We start from the raw sequence: 22,114 nt of genomic DNA, 5'->3' as shown, positions 1-22,114 counted from the left end.
CTTACTTTCCTTTCCATCCTTTTTCTGTTTCATTCCCTTTTTCTTTTCTTTTCTTTTTATTATTTTCCCTTTGGTTTTCCTCTCTCTCTCTCTCTCTCTCCAGTTCTTTTTTTGTCAGAGAAAGTTGAAAGAGTAGGAGAATGAGGGAGAGGGTAATGCTTTCTTATGTATGGTTGAAGTCTGTCTGTATCTGTCTCTCTCCCTCCAGAATTAGTTTTCGTCAGGAAGGGAAGGGAGGAGAAGGGTAATGCTTTCTTAAGTATGGTCGAAGTCTGTCTCTCTCTCCCTCCAGAATTAGTTTTTGTCAGGAAGGGAAGGGAGGGGGAGGGAAATGCTGTCTTATGTATGGTCTGTCTGTCTGTCTGTCTGTCTGTCTGTCTCTCTCCCTCCATAATTACTTTTTGTTGGGAAGGGAAGGGTAGAGGATGCAGGGTAGATAGGAAGGGGAATAAGGGAGCAGAGGTAATACTTTCTTATGTATGGTTGAAGTGTGTCTTTCTCTCTCCTCGGAAGTAATTCTTGTTAGGGAAGGCTCGGGAAAGGAAGGGAAAGGTCAAGGGTAGAGAAACGGAAAAAAAAAGGTGGGGTTTGATGCTTTTTACATGTGATTCAACTCTATCTTCCTCTCTCAAGATGTAATATTTTTGTCTGGGAATGATGTGAGACTGCTTCTTTTTCTTCCCACTAAGGCTTGGGTTAAGATATGCAAGACCGAGTGTATATTTTTGTCAGATAATGATGTGTGACTCTGCTTCTTTCCCATCTTCTAGGGTTAAGTTATGCAAGACCGAGTGTATATTTTTGTCAGAGAATGATGTGTGACTCTGCTGTTTCTAGGGTTAAGTTACGCAAGACCGAGTGTATATTTTTGTCAGAGAATGATGTGTGACTCTGCTTTTTCTTCTTCCCATCTTTTAGGGTTAAGATATGCAAGACCAAGTGTGTGTTTCATATGACTGGTGTGTTCCTTCTGGCCGTGACTAATTTATTGACTATTTATGGGGATGTGCACAAGATTGAAGAGGCTGTTAATAAGGCTAGATAGACTAACTGATTATTAGGATGTTTTATACGGAAGAGGAAAACCACGTAAGGAGTAATAAGGATGTTAAATGAAGAGAGAATTAAGAAGAGGAGGAAGGCTGCCAGATAATAAACATAACAAAGAAATACCATGAGGAGAACAAGGCTGAGCAGACATATAGGCACTTACAGTCTTTTAAAATCCACTGAGTTAACACATAGACATTTAATGATGAAAAGGAATGCTCAGTAAAAGAAGTCCACCATTCAGAAAGTAGAAAGCATTACCTGTTTACCTGTCCTCCGCAACCACAAAGAGAAGCATCATGTTCGCAGTGTTACCAGCTACGGCCACACCAAAGGCTATCTCAACTCAGTGATGTTTAACCCTTCATACTGAACAAAACTTTCAAGAGGAGGGTATCTGGACACCTCCCGAAATTGACCCCTCTTTTGGTCCACTCCCGTAACTCTTTTTAGGAGCAGCGAGTAGCGGGCTTTTTTTATTATTATTGTTTCCTTTTTTGTGCCCTTGAGCTGTCTCCTTTGTTGTAAAAAAAAAATGCATTGTTAACCTGCAGTACGTAATGTTAGCAGTGTCACCAGCCAGCCAACCACAGACACAAAATATGGTTACAACACTGAATACTGAAAAAAATGAAGTATGTAATGTTAACCTCAAGTACGTAATGTTACCAGTGTCACCAGCCAGCCAGCCACAGACACAAAATATGGTTACAACACTGAATACTGACGTGTGTAATGTTAACCTGCAGTACGTAATGTTACCAGTGTTACCAGCCAGCCACAGACACAAAATATGGTTACAACACTGAAAACTGACGTGTGTAATGTTAACCTGAAGTACATAATGTTAGCAGTGTCGCCAACCAGCCACGGCCACACCTAAGATAATTACAAAACACCGAGACTCAATCCTTCGCCTGAACAAAACTATGATGAAACATTTGTGCAGTTCTTTATTCATGGTTTTTCTTTTTATATATTTTATACATAAATTAATAACATGTGCTTTGGCCAGATCTGGAACTTTACAATAGTGCGTTCGTGTCTTAACAACATTCAGCGTCACCACGACTTGAAGACAGACAGCTTGCACATCTTTCTTTACCTCACAGAAATCTATGCTTGAATTTTCTGGTTAGCTGTCCTGTTCACTGCTGCTGTCATTTATAATATATTGAAGCATACAAATGAACAAGAGTAAACTGAGCTTTGGAACAGTTTCTAGCATTAGTCATGGTTAATATAGAGATTTTATAATGAAGAGTAAAGGGCCTATTACACTGGGCAAATTTTCCGTGGATCTTCAGTCAAACCACGATTTCCGCTGGCGTGGTTCTCATTTATTTCTTGTTATTGCTGATGATGATGATGGTGAGTAATACCGTCGTCCTTTGGTGAAATCTACCGTAGCTTTGGAAGATCGTGGACACGTCAGAAAACCACGGAAATATGAGAACCACGCCAGCGGAAATCGTGGTTTGACTGAAGATCCACGGAAAATTTGCCCAGTGTAATAGCCCCTTAACGCTTGTCTGAGTGCTGGAAGTCATGGATCCTCTGGTTTAGAGTGACTCACACTTAGAGGTTCACCACTTAACTTGTTACACCACGCTCGTTGCTCCCAAATACTGGAATGAAAAACTTGTGTGTTGGTGTTCATGGTTCTCGTCCACTGTGTTGTAATCATACGGCCGTATTTGTACATTACCCAGCGAGGGACGTCCCTGAACACACGGCAAGACACCAGGCCAGTGACTTCCTCGCTGTAGCCGCCATCAACATTACCAGATTGTCGTACTTGGCGTATTGTTTTTGCCGATTTCTGACCAAAAACTATCGCACCCACAAAGATAACAATGTGCATTTATAATTATTGTTAAAATCGGTAATTAATGATCCTCTTTTTTGCAATATTTATGGCCCAGAAAATGGGAAATACAGTGTTATGCGTACGGGAATCTGGTAACGTCGCCTGGCATTCATGCAGCAGAGAGAAGGACTGGAAGCACGGTACTTTAATCCCCCTTTCTTCATTCTTTCATCTGCATTCCTCAGGGGATTGCATCTAAAAACTGACAATAATGAATTAAAAAGTGACCGCTCATGAAACATACGGCAAAAGTGAACCCTTGGCGGCCTTCCTTCATCTTGCTCTGTGTTCTGGAGTTCCTGGTGTGTCTGTCCCCCGTGTCCCTGGACCGGTGTATATATTTCTACATCCTGTGTGCGTATGTATGAGTGTGTGGGTGAATTACAGGAGGGGTCACAATGGTAGATATTTAGTCCCTGCTGAGGCGGGCGAATGGTCAGAAGTTATTTTTCTACAGGTGTGTGTCAGGGCAATGTGCAGTGTTCCCCACCGGTGTGTGTGTGTGTGTGTGTGTGTGTGTTAGCAGCGCCGGTGTGTGCCAACCTTTGTCACTTGTGTGGAAAGTGACGACGCTTAAAGTTATTAGATTCTTCTCTTTGGTCTTCCAGAAAGCCTTTGTTAGTTTTGTTTGTTCCTTGGTATTTCTACCTTGAACCTTTGCTTCAGTTTTCAGTGTCTTTCATGAGAGTTCACTGAGCCCTGGATTAGTGGTTGATGCAAGATTACTACTGTCATTACTGTGATGATTCTTAACACAATTATTATAATTGATTGTTTACTGATTTTTATAACGTGGTATTCCTTTTGAATATATGGAGTCAAAACTTTCCTTGAATATCTTTTGAATGAGCTATGCACATTTTTGTGTTACTTTAATGTCTATAATTTAGTGCTTGCATAGTTGTTTTTTTTTGTTTTGTGAAGGGCAATTGAAAATTGCTCATGTTTGTTATGGCAACTTGAATAGTCAGGTACAAAGTCCATTAACTTACAGCATATACATTGAATGCATAAGACTGGCCTGTCTCTGAGGACTCTGCCAAACAGTCAACAAGACACCCGGTACGTGGCCTTGAGGACGGCTGTCGACAAAAGTATCAATCCTCCCCAGCCCGTTAGATCAGGATGCTTGTGTACTGCAGGGCGAACTTGATTGATTGAATGATTGGGTGAGGAAGTGGCAAATGGAGTTCAACATGAGGGAGTGTAGTATGTCAAGCATAGGCAGAAATAACCCCTCACATAATAATTCCTTAAATGACAGAAAAGAAGCCACTGAGTCAAGTTCGGGAGGTGGATTGATATTCTCGTCGGCAACTGCACACGCTCAAAGTACTTAGTGAGATTAGAGAATGGGTAATGTCCCTCTGTAATAAATGTAATACTATGATAACTGTTGCTTTTTTACTCTTGGAAGTCGTGAAAACCTTGAAACTTGCAGACGTGTTTATAACTTGCTGCACTTCACCTAATTATCTGATGACTATTTCTTTGGGTTAACCGTTACCTTGAGCCACGGTATTAATTTGTATCATTAACCTGCGACGGCTTCGTTAGTATAATGAATGCCCATCCCATCACACCTGCACTATATGTCTCTTCATGCTGACAGATCACACTTTGAACATCTGCAACACACACAAAAAAGTCCATCTTTATAAATCTAAACTAAATATCAAAACGAACACCAAGACCTGCCAGACACACCACCTTTGTTTGGCTGACTAGAGGTGGAGGCAGGAACCACACAGCTACATTTGATTCCAACATGGCAAGTGTCACCATCCCGGGAGTGACCCAGGACACAGTTACATCATTAGCTAGCGGAGGCAAGATTGGGCGTCACACACAAGACCAGATTTTATAAATATGCTTCCAGAACAGCAGAGGAAGTAGTTTTGAACCTTCCGTCCCCTTCACTATTACACGGCTCAAGTCAGCATAGCACTGGGGACTCCATACAAGTTTTACGTCAGTGGAGATCTGACCAACAAGTTTTTAGTTTGTCCCTCTGAAGACAGGACAAACCAGAACACCCATGCAATACTGAGTAGTAACGGGACTCAATATAAGTTTTGTTTTTAATAGGGGCTTATAACCTGGTTGGCAGCTTACATACTAGCAACCAGACACTAATATAACGTAGAAAGGATGTATAAAAAGCGACAGGCGTATGGTAGGTGGAGATGTCCACATTCACCGCTTCCGTCCACCGCCTGTCCCTAGCCCACACTCACCTGGCAGGGCTGAGGGGGGCTATAATCTGGCCTGTAGCTTACTATCGTGTTTGCAGCTCAGGACGTCCACTATTGAGGTCAGCTTCTGGTGGTCTGGGACGAGCCTGACCTGCTTGTCCTCACTGTATGGAGACAAAGAAAATGGAACACTCAGGATTGATTCAAGGGAAGACTTAAAATGGCTTGCTGTGGCTATATCAAAAGGAGAAAGAAAATGGGCACTCAGGACTGATTCAAGGGCAGACTTAGTGGTTTGCTGTTGCTATATTAGAAGGAGAAAAAAAATAGGGCACTCAGGACTGATTCAAGGGCAGACTTAGTGGTTTGCTGTTGCTATATTAGAAGGAGAAAGAAAATAGGGCACTCAGGACTGATTCAAGGGCAGACTGAGTGGTTTTCTGCTTCTAAAATTCAAGGTCCTAATATGTTTTATGGGTATGGAACCCCCGACAACTTCTGCAAGAGCCTTCGGTTGTAGATGGACTAAGGTTTCGAAGAGTTTAAATGGGGCCTAATTCTTACCCATTGGTTCTGGTGACGGCGCCCATCTTGGTGAGGGCGCGGACAGCATGGCGTATGGAGTCCAGGGAGAGGGCCGAGTAGAGGTTCGAGGTGCCGATGGACCTCTCGACCTGGTCCTGGATGGCCGTCAGCAGCTGGCCATTGTTGTCCGGCCATACTTTGGAGTCCTGCCGAGCCAAGGACAGAGACTCAGTGTGGAGGCGAAAAGAGGGAGATGAAGGAAAACGTGAATGAAAGGAGGAGGTGAGAAAAGGAAAATGTAGAGCAGAAGGAGGAAAAAGGGAATAAAGGAAAAAAGTAAGTAAGAGGAGGATAAAATGAGAAGGCAAAAGAGACAAGATAAATAGACCGAGGACAGAGACTCAGTGTGGAGGCGAAAGAGAGAGATGAAGGAAAACGTGAATGAAAGGAGGAGGTGAGAAGAGAAAAATAAAGAGCAGATGAAGGAGAAAAAAGGGAATAAACGAAAAAGTAAGTTAGAGAAGGATTAAAGGAGAAGGCAAAAGACTCAAGATAACAAGAAGAAGAAAGAGCACAAGGAAAAGAAGGATGAGGAGAAGAGAAGGAGGAAAATGAGAAGAGGAGGAGGAAAAATGGAGAAGGTGAGAAAGGGAAGACAAAACAAGGAAGAAAAACAAGAGAAGGAGGAGGAAAAATGAGAAGAGGAGGAGGAGGAAAAATGGAGAAGGGAAGAAAGGGAAGACAAAACAAGGAACAAAAACAAAAGAAGGATGAGGAGAAGAGAAGGAGGAGGAAAAATAGAGAAGGCATGAAAGGGAAAACAAAACAAGGAACAAAAACAAAAGAAGAATGAGGAAAAATAAGAAGAGGAAAAGAGAAGGAGGAGGAAAAATAAGAAGAGGAGAAGGAGGAAAAATGGAGAAGGCAAAAAAAGGGAGGACAAAACTTAAAAAAAAAGCTAACAAACACTTAAAAAATACACAGTCATCTTCCGCACAAACACCCGAGTGAGTGCGTGCGTGCGTGTGTGTGCGTCACCCACCAGCGTGAGGGCCGTGCAGGTGTAGGCGAGGGTGAAGGGGGCAAGGAGGTGCAGCAGGGCGGTGAGGAGGCGACTTCCGGAGCGCACCATCAGCACCTGGTCTTGAACTACGCTGACCTCCCCGCACCAGGTCAGCACGGACAGGCCTTCCATGAAGTCCTGAGAGGGGGGGGAAGAAGGGGGGGGTGAGGATGTACATTGTTGCTGTCGTTGTTGTTTGACAGGAAAGAACGCAGGTCAAGGGAATTTTTTTTTTTTTTTTTTTTTTTTTTTTCATTTAGAAGAAAGAGGAAGGGAAGGAAGGTGAAAGAGGAAGAGGAGGAGGAGGAGGAGGAAGACAGAGAGAAGGAAAGAAGAGGAAAAATAATGGCAGTAATGAGGGAAAAAAATTATCACTATTAGATATTAGTACCATTTCTTCTATTATTTCTGCCTCAAGTACTACCATGACTACTACTACTACTACTAAGGAAAGCTAGCAGAGAGAAAATCCACTTAACATCCTCGACCCAATATCTCCTCTTAACGAACCACCACCATCAACAAGTTCAACCATCACACAAATCAATGTCTATCCCTGCACCTATCCATCTATCCACTCTTAATTTTGCATCTACGTCTAGTTACTTATCCCTTCGTATTTATCTATTCACTCACATTTGGTGTCGATATCTATTGAACTATCTATTTCATTCTTATCCAGAGTTTACGAGGATTAGGTAACTCACCCTCCCTTCCATGTCCTTCTCAAACATGAAGTCGAAACCGAAGAGGGAGCGGAGGAACGAAAACCTCTGCTTCAAGTTCTCTGTGGACGGAAGAAGGTCATGTTAAGGTCAGCCTGGATTAATCACATAGGAGGAGGAGGAGGAGGAGGATAAAAGAAGTGGGCGGATGAGGATAAAGAGAGGAGGAGGAGGAGAAGGATAAAATGAGGAAGAGAGATTAGTGTTACTTAGGAGGAGGAGGAGGAGGAGGGATATAAAGGAAGAAGTGAGGAGGAGGAGGAGGAGGAGGATAAAATGAGGAAGAGGAGAAGAAGAAAGTAAGAGGAAAAGGACCATAAAAGGAGGTGGGAGAGAAAGGGAAGATGAAGAACAGGAGGAGGAGAAAGAAGGGGAAAGAGAAAGAGGAGGAGAAAGGCAGTGAGAAGGAAAGAAGAGAAGAAACAACAGTAATAAGAGGAAAAAAAAAGAGGAGGAGGAAAAAGAGCACAAGTAGAAGAAGTAAAGGAGAAAAAGAGGACAAAACAGAAAGAGGAGGAGGAAGACAAAAGAAGAGAAAAAGAAGATAGAAATAGAACAAGAAGGAAAAGAAAGAAGAAGGGTACATTAATACTTCATAAAAACAAACAAACAAACAAACAAAAAAAAAAAAACATTACGCTACCCCACAGAGGGACGCAGCACTGACCAGGAGTGGATTTGCCTCCGTGGTGGAAGGAGCGCAGGGCCAGCGCCACCAGGGCCGGGCGGATGAGGAGGTGGATGGCCTGGTTGATGTAGTGCTGAAGGACCAGGTGGGTGACGGCGCTCTCCACGGTGGCGGATGACAAGTCCATCTCTGGCGGAAGGGGAAGGAAGAGGAGGATGAGGATGGGTGAGGTGGATTATTATGAGGGAAAAAAAAAAAAAAGAGAATGAAAAGGATGAAGAAAGAGAAAGAAGAGATGTAGAAAGAGAACGAACATCTCTTTTCATTCTCTTTCTTTACCTCTCATCTTTTTTTAAGACAATGAAATGAAAAAAAAAAAAATAACACACAAGGTGACAAACAAACGAGTATACTTTTCTGTGTGTTGGGCGGGTGAATGACATAACTCTCGCCTTCCTTAAACACACACACACACAAACACACACACACACACACACACACAAACACACACACACACACAAACACACCATGTAGTTCACCTCTTTCCTCTTAGTTTTCTCCTCTATTTTTTTTCCCTGTCCATTTGCTATATTCATTACTTTTGTCTGCGTTCCCTTCCCTGTTTCTCTCTCTCGCTCAACCTTTTCTTCTTGGATAAACAAACCACTAAACAACTAATTCCTCAGGCCTGCCAAGGAAACAAGGTAGCAAACAAGCTTACTCTACCTCCTCAACCTAACCTATCACATCAGAAATCAAGGAAACGAGCGAGAGTACTTCTGCTAAACAAGTAATTCCTCATCCCTGCCAATGAAGCAAGAAGAAAACAAGGAAGCAAACAAGCATACTCTACCCCCTCAACCTAACCTATCACACAAGAAATCAAGGAAATGAGCGAGAGTACTTCTGCTAAACAAGTAATTCCTCATCCCTGCCAATGAAGCAAGAAAAAAACAAGGAAACAAGGAAGCAAACAAGCATACTCTACTTCCTCAACCTAACCTATCACACAAGAAATCAAGGAAATGAGCGAGCGAACGTGACTTGTATATAAAAAAACAACCAAACAGATACATCCTCGGCCTAACCAATGATACCAACACACACAAAAATAAAAGAAAGAAAGAAAAGCAAGCAAGCGTCTCTATCCCCTCAACGAAACGACAAGAAAACAACGTGACAAACGAGCGAGCGTACTTTTCTTTGTGTTGGGCGGGTGTGACCCTGGCTGGTGGATCTGCCTGATGTGCACCGTCCCATCCTCGCCAAGGCTCGCCACCTGCTTGTGTACCTCCAGACTCCTCGTCACCGCCTCCTCCACGCTGCCTGAAGGAGGAGGAGGAAAGTCGTGTGTAAATATTGATTCCTTTATTTTTTGCTGTGAACTTCCTTACATATAAAAAAATGATGAAAAAAAAATTAATAAGAGGTGAGAGAGAGAGAGAGGAGGAGGAGGAAGAGAGATGAAGGAAGAAGGATGTGAGAGGAGGAGGAGGAGGAGGAGGAGGAGAAAAGGAAGACAAGGATGAGCAAGAGAAAGAGGAGGAAGAGGGGGATAAAGGAAGACATGAAAGGAGGAGGAGGAGGAAGAGGAAGAGAGATGAAGGAAGAAGGATGTGAAAGAAGGAGGAGGAGAAAAGGAAGACAAGGAGGAGTAAGAGAGAGAGAAGGAAGAGGGGGATAAAGGAAGAAATGAGAGGAGGAGGAGGAGGAGGATAAACAGTGAAAAAAGAAAGAGAGGAAAGATAAAGAGCAGGAGGAGGAGGAGGAGGAGGAGAAAAGGAAGACAAGGAGGAGCAAGAGAGAGAGAAGGAAGAGGAGGATAAAGAAATGAGAGGAGGAGGAGGAGGAGGATAAACAGTGAAAAAAAAACAGAAAATAAGCAAGTCTACCTTCGAGGGCCACCGCAGCGCCTGTTCTCCTAAGTATCCCAATGAGCCAGGCGACCTCCTCCACCAGGGCAGGCAGTGGGAGGGACCAGCGGCCAGCATGGAGCGACCGAGCCAGCTGGACACACACCACGCTCCACACGCTGGTCACCGCGCCCTGCTGGATGCGGCGGAGCACATGATAACCCAGGGACTCGCACGCACAGAGCTGGTGGGAGAGGAGGGTGAGGGAGGGATAGAGAAAGACATGGATAATGGATGGTTGAGTGACCCCCTTAAGTAGAGTGAGGGTGGGAGAGACACAGATAGAGAGAACTAAGAAAGGGATAAGGAAGAAAGTGAGTTTAGATAAAGAAAATATACAGACAGCTGAAAGAGGATGTGAGAGTGAGATAGACAGACACAGGTAGACAAAAAAGAAGAAAAACAAGGAAAGAAAAGAAGGAAGGAAAGAGATATATTCACAGCTACAAAAGGAGAGAGGAAGGGAAGGCAAGGGAGACAGACAAAGACAGATAAAAAGAAGGAAGGAAGGAAGGAGATAAACACACCCACACAATATAACCACACACACACAAGCACCCTTTCCGAGCCCTCCCGCGGCCTCACCTCCGTCTTGGTCACCGTGGAGAGGTGCTGTGGTACGGAAGCGCTCAGGTACCGATCGACGCGTGGCCCAAGGTAGCCTCTGAGGGACACCGGCTCCCCCACGTGGATGAAGATGTCCCCAAAACTCTCCTTCAAGATGCTGGTGGCTTTCAACAGACCCTGCCAGAGAAACATAAGGGTATCTTCAACATGGCTTATCTTTTTATAATCATTCTTCTTCCTTTCTTTCTTTTTATTTATGTTCCTTATTTTCCCTTACAGTGTTGGAAAAATATGCAGTATTACTCTAGAATACTCAAAGGGATGGGAGTGTTTGTGTGTGTGTGTGTTAATGATATACAAAGGCAGTGTATGAACAAGGAGAACTACAGACTAATTTACCATAGCCACCCCCTTTAAAAATACATACTCTACAATACTTAAAGGAAAAGGATGGGAGTGTACGTGTATGTGTGTGTTAATGATATACAAAGGCAGTATATGAAAAAGAAGAACCACAGACCAATTTACCATAGCCACCCCCCTTAAAAATACAACTCGGACATCAATACATCCAAAGGGTTAAGGAGAGACGTATAACTTACAGAGGTTGATTCAGGCGGCTTCGGAACACCAAGAAGCTCGTAGGCGTAGAGTTTCTCCTCCAGCGTGCGGTCGTAGGAGATGCTGATGGGCACAATGGCAAGATCTGGCAGCTGTCCCCGCAGCCAGATCTCCGAGACACACCCCAGCAGGCCTGAGGGAAGGATGTGGCTTGGAAATAAGATATGTTGTATAGGATAGTAAGAGAATGAGAGGTGTGTGTTGTATGCTTAATGTTAATAACCTAACCTAACCTAAAGAAGAATTACTGTATGTGAACGCAATATATTTTCTGATAAGCTTGAAGGAAAGATGCGATTTTAGAGTAAGGTGAATTACACAAACCCTATAAAGTAATGCAAAACTGGGGACATCCTCTATAGCTGTGCATGGCCTCAGCGCTCACCTCAGTCACATTAAACCTTACATGCCTCACCGAATATTTTATGCAACTCGGAAAACATAGAATCAAAATCATCATCATCAACATCAGCAATGGAATCAGAGGTGGGGGGGCACTTACCAATCTTAGGGGGCAGCGACTTGCCACTTCTGCTTCTTGTGCCCTCCAGGAAGAACTCGAGTGGGGAGCCTGTGGACTTCACGATGGTCTGGACATATTCCTGGCGAGACACAAAAGGATATTAAGGTACATGAAGGGAGATGATTGACTGAGTGAGATGTATAAATAGTTACCAGTTATTTATGTATTATTTAAGGTATACAAAGGGATTCAAGGCTTTCACGTATAGCCTACACAAAATAAGGAAAATTATTAAAGTGTATTTAGACGATGAAGGTTTTTACATATATACAAAAACACACCCACCTGGAAGACAGCCCAGTAGAGAGGGTTGTCCATGAAGGATCGGCGGATGTAGAAGGCGCCGGATCCTCTCAATTTGTCCCCGATGACCGCCATGTTCATGAAGTCTGGGGGGGTGCGGCAAAGAACCAAGAATTAAAAGAGTGCGCGCGGAAAAAAAACCCATAGAAAAACACACACAAAATAGTAATCAAGAGGAAATACCAATACCCTAAGCCAGAAACTGCGTCCACTCACCCATGCCGGCCGCGATGACAGGCAGGGGGAGGTTGTAGTGGTATGCGATGTACGAGATGAGGAGGAAGTCAGCATAGGAGCGGTGGGTGGGCAGGAGGATGACTGGTGTGTCTACCATGGTACTACGGAGCTGGGGGTGCGAGGGAGAGAGGGGGGGACTTAGATGGTGTTAGGAAGGAAAGCTGAGGTGTATTTCAAGGCAGACTATACCAGACCCATTAACTTGACTTTACCTTTCTCTAACTCTACTTTTTCTCTACCTTTCTCTAACTTTACTTTCTTTCTATCTTTCTCTAACTCTACCTTCTCTATCTTTCTCTTAACTTTACATTCTCTCTACCTTTCTTTGATGTTATCTTATCTATCTTTATTCAAGTCAACCTTCTCTCTGTCTTTCTTCAACTCTACTTTCTCTCCACCTTTCTCTACCTCTGCCTTCTCTCTATCTTTCTCTAACTCTACCTTCTCTCTACCTTTCTCTAACCCTACCTTCTCTGTACCTTTCTCTAACTCTACTTTCTCTCTACCTTTCTCTAATCCTACTTTCTTTAACTCTACCTCTCTCTAACTCTACCTTCTCTCTACCTTTCTTTACCTTCTCTATTCCGTCCTCATTGATCAGAATCTTCCGGTAAATCTTCTTCATGATCTTTGGCAGCACGAAAGCGAACTGGCGGATGACCCCGAGCTCTTGCGTGTGACCCATCTGCTCAAGGATGTCCGCCACCTCGCCCTCCAGCGCCTTGGGGTCACCTCCCTCCTCGGCCAGCTGCATGTGAGGTCAGGTCAGGTTAGGTTAGGTCAGGTGTGAGGTGGGGCATGCATTTTTTTTGTTTTTTAATTGCTGTTGCACTGTAAGTTAAAATAAAGTGTGTGTTTTTTAATGATGTAGAAAGAAAGGTTTTTGGAGGATGAGAAGACATGGAGGAGGTCATTAGGTTAGGTCAGGTCAGGTCAGTGATAAGGTTTCCATTGCTTTTTTTTTTTTTTTTTTTTTTTTTTTGTGTGTGTGTGTGTGTGTGTGTGTGTCCAAAGTTTAAAAGAAGTGTGTGTGCAAATTAACCCATCCGCTGTGATTGGCACGAATTTGGCCTTCACTGGTAGCCTGGTAACATACACTCCCAGGTCTTTCTCTGCCTCTGTGGTGGATAGTGGAGTGTTTCCCATGTGGTATTGGTGTGCTGGATATCCCTTCACTGGTAGCCTGGTAACATACACTCCCAGGTCTTTCTCTGCCTCTGTGGTGGATAGTGGAGTGTTTCCCATGTGGTATTGGTGTGCTGGATATCCCCTCCCAAGGTGCAGGACTACATTTTGCTTCATTGAATTGTAGCAGCCACTTTTTGTTCCATCCCTGTAGCTTGGTGATGTCATCTTGTTGGATATCCACAGTCAAGGAGTTGAGATGAAAGAGTTCAGGATGACAAAAAGAATATTTATACAGAAGTGATACCAGTACTAAAAGAATGAATATAGAGTTTTACCCAGATGAAACTTTTTAACCCCTTGACTGCAGATTTTCTAAAGAGACATCACCGAGCTACAGGAATGGGACAAAAAGTGGCTGCTACAATTCAATGAAGAAAAATGTAAAGTCCTGCACCTGGGAAGAGATATCCAGCACACCAATACCACATGGGAAACACTCCACTATCCACCACAGAGGCAGAGAAAGACCTGGGAGTATATGTTACCAGGCTACCAGTGAAGGGATATCCAGCACACCAATACCACATGGGAAGCACTCCACTATCCACCACAGAGGCAGAGAAAGACCTGGGAGTATATGTTACCAGGCTACCAGTGAAGGGATATCCAGCACACCAATACCACATGGGAAACACTCCACCATCCACCACAGAGGCAGAGAAAGACCTGGGAGTATATGTTACCAGGCTACCAGTGAAGGCCAAATCCGCGCCAATTGTAGCAGATGGGTTAACAAGCAAATGAAACAACAAACAAACAAACAAATACTAATTAACTCCAGGTATAGCCCGCCCACTCGCCTTGGCAATAGTATGTTTGACCCGATCTGACCCGACAACATGGTCAAAAATCTCCTTGCGGGTCATTTGTTGGCCATAGCGGTAGTTCCCCCTTGACCTCCACTCCCTGATGGCCCAGCGCAAGTCACTGGTCTCCCGCCGCTCAGCCAGGAGGTCAGAGTAGCCCTCGGCGACCCTGACCTTACGTGGGCAGGGGGGGGGAAGGGTCGCCTGGCTCTCCATGCTGCTAATGACCCTCGCACACCTGGTGACCTCTGAGGGAAGGGGTCATTAGGTTAGTTTTTAATTGCCTGTAAAAAATAAAGTAAAGTAAAATAAAATAAAAATAAAATAGAAAAGAAAAAAACATGAGCTTGAGATAAAAATAAACGCAAATAACATAATGAAATAAAAAACACAGAAAAAAAAAATTAGGTTAGTTTTTGATTGCTTGTAAAAGAATAATAAAGGAAATAAAGTAAAATGAAAACCAGAAAAAAAGGAAAAAGGAGAATATATTTAGTTTTTTAATACTTGAAAAAAAAAAAATGTAGGAAAAAGATAGAAAATAAGAAAAAGAAAAATATATTGCCTGTGAGATTAATTAACTCATGTACAAGTTTGAATCACAGTAATAGGAGGACATTGGGAAAGGCCTTTGTACTGCAGAGGACTAGTATATAATGACTGAAGATGATGATGATGATGATGATGATGACAAAAAAAAAGAAGAGAAAAAATATTAAGAGGTAAACTATCTTAAAAATGAGAAAGGCAAGATGTAATTACACTTATTCAGCTTGCCCCATTATTATTATTATTATTATTATTATTATTATTATTATTATTATTATTATTATTATTATTACTTCCACTATTACTATGACACTACTTCTATTACTAATATTACAGCTACTACCTCTACTACTACTACTACTACTACCACCACTACTACTACTACTACCACTACAACTACCATTAACTACTCTATTCTAACTCTAACCTCTAACTCTAACCCAAACACATCTACTGGCACCTACTTGGCGACACGAGTGAAGACTAAACTTGGCAATTCATTATCTGTCTCCATAAGGACAAGACAGACAGTGCTTATCAAACCCTTCATCATCATGCTCTTATGCAAGTACTCTCGGGGCAAACAGAACAATTAGAGTACTTAGCTTTTTTCTATTAGTATTAGGTAATGAGGTAGAGAAGAGGAAAAAGGGAGAGAGAGAAAGAATTATGGATAGAAATAAGGGAAAAGGAAATGTAGTCTTATTATTAGTATTTGTATTAGTATATTAGTATTTTAGTATTTGTATATTAGTAGATTAGTATTTGTATCGTATATTACTATTAGTATTAGTATATTAGTATTAGTATTTTAGTATTAGGTTATTAGTATTTGTATTTGTATTAGTATTAGTATATTAGTATTTGTATTAGTATATTGTATTAAAATTAGTATTTGTATTAGTGTTATGTAACGTGAAAGAGAGAAGAGAAAAAAAGGGAGAGAGAGAAAGAAAGAATTAACATGGATAGAAATAAGGGAAAAGGAAATGTGGGATAAAAAGGAAGAAGAAACGAAAGAAAACCATGATGGAAAATGATAAAGAGAGAAAGACAGACAGACAAAGGGTAAAGAAAAGACAGAAAAACCGGCCTTACTGATTCTAGTTTCAAATTCAACGCTTTTTAAATGACCACGAGGAAACAGAGGCACCAGGTCACACTACACACACTTACAGGTCACAGGAGGTCAATGAGGGTCTAAATAACGTGTAAATTAAAGAAACAAAAGAAATACACACAAAAAAAACAAAACGGCATTGATGATTTTAGCTTCAAATTCACCGCTTTTTAAATAACCACATGAGGAGAGGCACCAGGTCACACTACACACACTTACAGGTCACAGGAGGTCAATGAGGGTCAAAATAACGTGTAAATTCAAGAAACAAAAGAAATACACACAAAAAAATGGTCTTGGGCATTTTAACTTCAAGGTCACACTACACACATGAGGAAACAGGCAGGTCACACTACACACACTTACAGGTCACAAGAGGTCAATAGGGGTCAAAACAACGTAAATAAAAGTAACAAAAACACACACAAAAATACGGTCGTGGTCATTTTAACTTCAAGGTCACACTACACACATACTTGCAGGTCACAGGTCACAGGGAGGTCACAAGAGGTCAATAGGGGTCAAAACAACGTAAATAAAAGTAACAAAAACACACAAAAAAACGGTCTTGGTCATTTTAACTTCAAGGTCACACTACACACATACTTCCAGGTCACAGGGAGGTCACAAGAGGTCAATAGGGGTCTAAATAACCTGTAAATATAAGAAACAAAAAAAAATACACGAAAAAACCGGCAATGGTGATTTTAGCTTCAAATTCACCGCTTTTTAAATAACCACACGAGGAAACAGAGGCACCAGGTCACACTACACGTACTTTCAGGTCACAGGAGGTCACAGGAGGTCAATGAGGGTGTAAATAACGTGTATATATGGTGTACGAGACGCGTATGGGTGTCGTCTGCTGGTGTTGTGAGAGAACTCGGCCCTGACAGCTCTGGTTAACATGTATGGAACTTGTCTTTTGAGGGAATAAATGAATAAAAAGGCGAGTAAAAGGGAGTCAGTATGTAAAGATTAGCAAGAATATCGCCATTAGTGGACTCAAGTAAAATTTAAAGCAATGAGAAAATGGATTATTACATCTCGGCTCCATCAGGATTTTGGGTTTTAGGGGAATAAATGAATGAATAAGAGAGTAAAAATATTTAAATTAGAAAGGATATCGCCATTATGGGACTCAGATGAAATTTAAAGCAATTATATAAATGAGAAAATGGATAAGTACATCTCGGCTCCATCGGGATTTTGGGTTTTAGGGGAATAAATGGATAAATAGACAAGTAAAAGATGTTAATGAGGAAAACTATTAGTAATTTAACACTCAGACAAAATTTAGAACAATTGTATAACGAAATAAATGAGAAAATGAAGTATAACATTTCGGCCCCAATACAGGAAATTGGATTTTAGGAGAATAAATGGATAAATAGCCGACTAAAAAGGTATAAATCAGTAAGAAAAATCAACTACATAACGAAATAAATGCAAAAAATATAAGTTACGATACATTAAAAAAAATAAGAATGCCAGATTTTAAAATACACGACTTCCTAATCTTCCACCATTGCATATTCACTCACAAAAATAGATAAATAGTTAAACATAGCTAAATAAACAGAGAAAAACGCCATTGCTGGACTATATACCTTACCGTCCTCTACCACCATCTCGGCCCCAAAGAATATATCAGCTCCGGCGGAAATCAATGTCATTTCCTTATCTCTCTTTATCTCTCTACCCTTTATCTCTACTTTCTCCCCCATGTGAAGTTTTATCTCCCTATCTACCTGTTTGTCTATTGGTATTTCTGTCTATCTATTAAACTGTTTCTCTGTTTCTGTCTGTCTGTCCGTCTCTCTCTCTCTCTCTCTCTCTCTCTCTCTCTCTCTCTCTCTGTTCCTGTCTATCTCTTTTTTGTCTATTTGCCTGTCTGTCTGTCTGTCTATTTGTCTATCTGCCTGTCTGTATCTATTTGCACGTGTCTATTTCTCTTTATCTATCTCTATTTATATAGGCCTATGTCTCTTTTTCTCTCTATCTATCTATATATGTGTCTCTTTTTCTATCTATCTATCTATATCTATATCTGTGTCTATTTCTATCTATCTATCTCCATCTATATCTGTGTCTATTTATCTCTATCTATCGGAAAATCAATTATTATATCAGGAATAATTAAAATGAAGGCTTTTATCAATATTCCTAATTACTTATAACATGAAAACATTGCAAACTAGGTCAAAATACAATGGAAAATCAATTATTATATCAGGAATAATTATGATGGAGGATTTTATCAATATTCTTAACTACTAATAACGTGAAAACATTGCAAACGAGGTCAAAATACAATGGAAAATCAATTATTATATCAGGAATCATTATAATGGAAACGTGAAAACATTGCAAACGAGGTCAAAATACAGTGGAAAGTCGATTATTATATCAGGAATAATTACAATGAAGGCTTCTATCAATATTCTTAACTACTTATAACGTGAAAATGTTGCAAACGAGGTCAAAATACAATGGAAAATCAATTATTATATCAGGAATAATTATAATGGATGCTTCTATCAATATTCCTAATTACTTATAACGTGAAAACATTGCAAACGAGGTCAAAATACACGATCATTATATCAGGAATCATTATAATGGATGCTTCTATCAATATTCTTAACTACCTATTACGTGAAAATGTTGCAAACGAGGTCAAAATACACGATTATTATATCAGGAATCATTATAATGGATGCTTCTATCAATATTCTTAACTACTTATAACGTGAAAATGTTGCAAACGAGGTCAAAATACAATGGAAAGTCGATTATTATATCAGGAATAATTATAATGGATGCTTCTATCAATATTCTTAACTACTTATAACGTGAAAACATTGCAAACGAGGTCAAAATACAATGGAAAGTCGATTATTATATCAGGAATAATTATAATGGATGCTTCTATCAATATTCTTAACTACTTATAACGTGAAAATGTTGCAAACGAGGTCAAAATACAATGGAAAGTCGATTATTATATCAGGAATAATTATGATGGAGGCTTTTATCAATATTCTTAACTACTTATAACGTGAAAACATTGCAAACGAGGTCAAAATACAGTGGAAAGTCGATTATTATATCAGGAATAATTACAATGAAGGCTTTTATCAATATTCTTAACTACTTATAACGTGAAAACATTGCAAACGAGGTCAAAATACAATGGAAAATCAATTATTATATCAGGAATAATTATAATGGATGCTTCTATCAATATTCTTAACTACTTATAACGTGAAAACATTGCAAACGAGGTCAAAATACAATGGAAAATCAATTATTATATCAGGAATAATTATGATGGAGGCTTTTATCAATATTCCTAACTACTTATAACGTGAAAATGTTGCAAACGAGGTCAAAATACAATGGAAAGTCGATTATTATATCAGGAATAATTACAATGAAGGCTTTTATCAATATTCTTAACTACTTATAACGTGAAAATGTTGCAAACAAGGTCAAAATACAGTGGAAAGTCGATTATTATATCAGGAATAATTATAATGGATGCTTCTATCAATATTCTTAACTACTTATAACGTGAAAATGTTGCAAACGAGGTCAAAATACAATGGAAAATCAATTATTATATCAGGAATAATTAAAATGAAGGCTTCTATCACTATTCTTAACTACTTATAACGTGAAAATGTTGCAAACGAGGTCAAAATACAATGGAAAATCAATTATTATATCAGGAATAATTATAATGGATGCTTCTATCAATATTCCTAACTACTTATAACGTGAAAATGTTGCAAACGAGGTCAAAATACAATGGAAAATCAATTATTATATCAGGAATAATTAAAATGAAGGCTTCTATCAATATTCTTAACTACTTATAACGTGAAAACATTGCAAACGAGGTCAAAATACAATGGAAAGTCGATTATTATATCAGGAATAATTACGATGGAGGCTTCTATCAATATTCTTAACTACTTATAACGTGAAAATGCTGCAAACGAGGTCAAAATACAGTGGAAAGTCGATTATTATATCAGGAATAATTATAATGGATGCTTCTATCAATATTCCTAACTACTTATAACATGAAAACATTGCAAACTAGGTCAAAATACAGTGGAAAGTCGATTATTATATCAGGAATCATTATAATGGAAACGTGAAAACAATGCAAACGAGGTCAAAATACACGATTATTATATCAGGAATCATTATAATGGATGCTTCTATCAATATTCTTAACTACCTATTACGTGAAAATGGTACAAATTAGGCCAGATTAATACAATGGAAAATCAATTATTATATCAGGAATAATTACGATGGAGGCTCCAATCAATATTCTTAATACCAACGCAGGAGAGGATGTTGCAAGCTGGGCCATTTATATACCCCTTAAAAGGTCATACAAGGAGTGTTTCTCCATAAAGGGTCTATTCATACGCATATTTGAAGCCTGAAGACGATACTCCATGATTACTGACGTTTCTCAAGCTGTCCTAAGTGTGAGGTTATTTACTGAGAGCTGAGAAATGAGCCGACTTCAAGAGGGACATATAAGTGCGTTCAGTTTGACCTCTTCCGTGACCTTTATAAACCAAAATAAGGGTGAAATGACCTTGTATATGCCTGAAATTATTCCCTATATAAATTTTACATGGATTATAAGACCATGTTTAAACTGGGTCACCTTCAGAGGGACATATATTTCAGTTTGACCTCTTCCGTGACCTTTATAAACCAAAATAAGGGTGAAATGACCTTGTATATGCCTTAGATTATTCACTATATAAATTTTACATGCATTATAAGACCATGTTCAAACTGAGCCAACTTCAAGATAAGTGCCTTCAGTTTGACCTTTTCGAACCCTGACCTTTATAACGAATACATTGGCGAAATAATCTTGTATATGCTTTAAATTCTTTCAAATGTACCTTTTTTATGCATTATATGACCCATGTTGTGCTCTGACCTTTCAAACTGAGTCTTCTAAATCGAGGAATAAGTGTGACCTTTTTCTTAACCTTCAGACACTACAGTATATGAGAGATAATCTTGTAAATGCCTTAAATTCCCCCTAATATAACTTTTTCATGTATTATAAGATCCCGGGTAATGTTTAAACCTCCAAATAGAGTAAACTTGAAAAGGGACAGAAGTACGTGTGACCTTTTTCTTGACCTTCACACACTAAACCAATGTAGAAAAACCTTGTAAATACCTTAAATAATCCCAAATATACCTTTATCGCGCATCGTAAATCGAGTCACCTTGAGGAGGGACAGAATATTAGGGTGACCTTTTTCTCGACCTTCCAAACCCACAAAACAGACCGAAATAACCTTGAAAATGCCTCAAATTATACTAAATCCATCTTTTTCCTGCATTTTAAAACCCCGGGTAATATTTAAACCTTCAAATCGGGTGACCTTGAGGAGGGACAGAAGTGTGACCTTTTTCTCGACCTTCAAGAACCCAAAACGAAAGCGAAATAACCTTGAAAATGCCTCAAATCCACCTTTTTCCTACATTTCAAGACGTCTAAACCTCCAAAACGGGTCACCTTGAAGAGGAACAGAAGTGTGACCTTTTTCTCGACCTTCAAGAATCCACAACAAGAGCGAACCCATCTTGCAATCACTGAAATCCTCCCAAATCCACCTTTTTCCTGCATTCTAAGACGTCTAAACCTCCAAAACGGGTGACCTTGAGGAGGGACAGAAGTGTGACCTTTTTCTCGACCTTCAAGAACCCAAAACGAAAGCGAAATAACCTTGAAAATGCCTCAAATCCACCTTTTTCCTACATTTCAAGACGTCTAAACCTTCAAAACGGGTCACCTTGAGGAGGGACAGAAGTGTGACCTTTTTCTCGACCTTCAAGAACCCAAAACAAGAGCGAACCCATCTTGCAATCACTGAAATCCTCCCAAATCCACCTTTTTTCCTGCATTATATGACGACTAAACCTCCAAAACGGGTCACCTTGAGGAGGGACAGAAGTGTGACCTTTTTCTCGACCTTCAAGAACCCAAAACGAAAGCGAAATAACCTTGAAAATGCCTCAAATCCACCTTTTTCCTACATTTCAAGACGTCTAAACCTCCAAAACGGGTCACCTTGAGGAGGGACAGAAGTGTGACCTTTTTCTCGACCTTCAAGAACCCAAAACAAGAGCGAACCCATCTTGCAATCACTGAAATCCTCCTAAATCCACCTTTCC

General features: G+C 40.3%; 1 protein-coding gene across 3 annotated transcripts; it reads right to left on the bottom strand.

Moving 5' to 3' along the window:
- Positions 1-1,985: 1,985 nt before the first annotated feature.
- Positions 1,986-17,548, bottom strand: LOC127005424 (dihydroxyacetone phosphate acyltransferase-like). 3 transcript variants are annotated; one of them, XM_050874262.1, is made up of 15 exons: positions 17,499-17,548; positions 14,209-14,462; positions 12,795-12,968; positions 12,200-12,329; positions 11,966-12,069; positions 11,660-11,759; positions 11,139-11,290; positions 10,555-10,713; positions 9,949-10,153; positions 9,254-9,382; positions 8,096-8,245; positions 7,411-7,490; positions 6,683-6,841; positions 5,680-5,846; positions 1,986-5,279 (listed from the first exon to the last, which is right to left on the bottom strand). In XM_050874262.1, exons 1-15 carry the CDS (start codon positions 17,512-17,514, stop codon positions 5,177-5,179), a joined length of 2,082 nt encoding a protein of 693 aa, XP_050730219.1. In that variant the 5' UTR covers positions 17,515-17,548; the 3' UTR covers positions 1,986-5,176. The 3 variants fall into 3 exon arrangements, with proteins under 3 accessions (XP_050730219.1, XP_050730220.1, XP_050730221.1); XM_050874263.1 differs by lacking the exon at positions 17,499-17,548 and adding an exon at positions 16,662-16,819; XM_050874264.1 differs by lacking the exon at positions 17,499-17,548 and adding an exon at positions 15,228-15,248.
- Positions 17,549-22,114: the final 4,566 nt, after the last annotated feature.

Source organism: Eriocheir sinensis, chromosome 30 (genome assembly GCF_024679095.1).
Source record: "Eriocheir sinensis breed Jianghai 21 chromosome 30, ASM2467909v1, whole genome shotgun sequence".
In the NCBI taxonomy this organism is placed as follows: Eukaryota; Metazoa; Arthropoda; class Malacostraca; order Decapoda; family Varunidae; genus Eriocheir; species Eriocheir sinensis.
Note: the sequence above shows the minus strand (reverse complement) of the source record. Positions and strands in the feature narration are given on the sequence as shown.

Coding starts and splice junctions, on each gene's coding strand:
- LOC127005424 (XM_050874262.1), bottom strand. Junction 11,291..11,659: donor GTCGCTGCCCCCTAAGATTG/GTAAGTGCCCCC, acceptor TCCTTCCCTCAG/GCCTGCTGGGGTGTGTCTCG. Junction 8,246..9,253: donor CCCGCCCAACACAAAGAAAA/GTACGCTCGCTC, acceptor CCCTTCCGCCAG/AGATGGACTTGTCATCCGCC.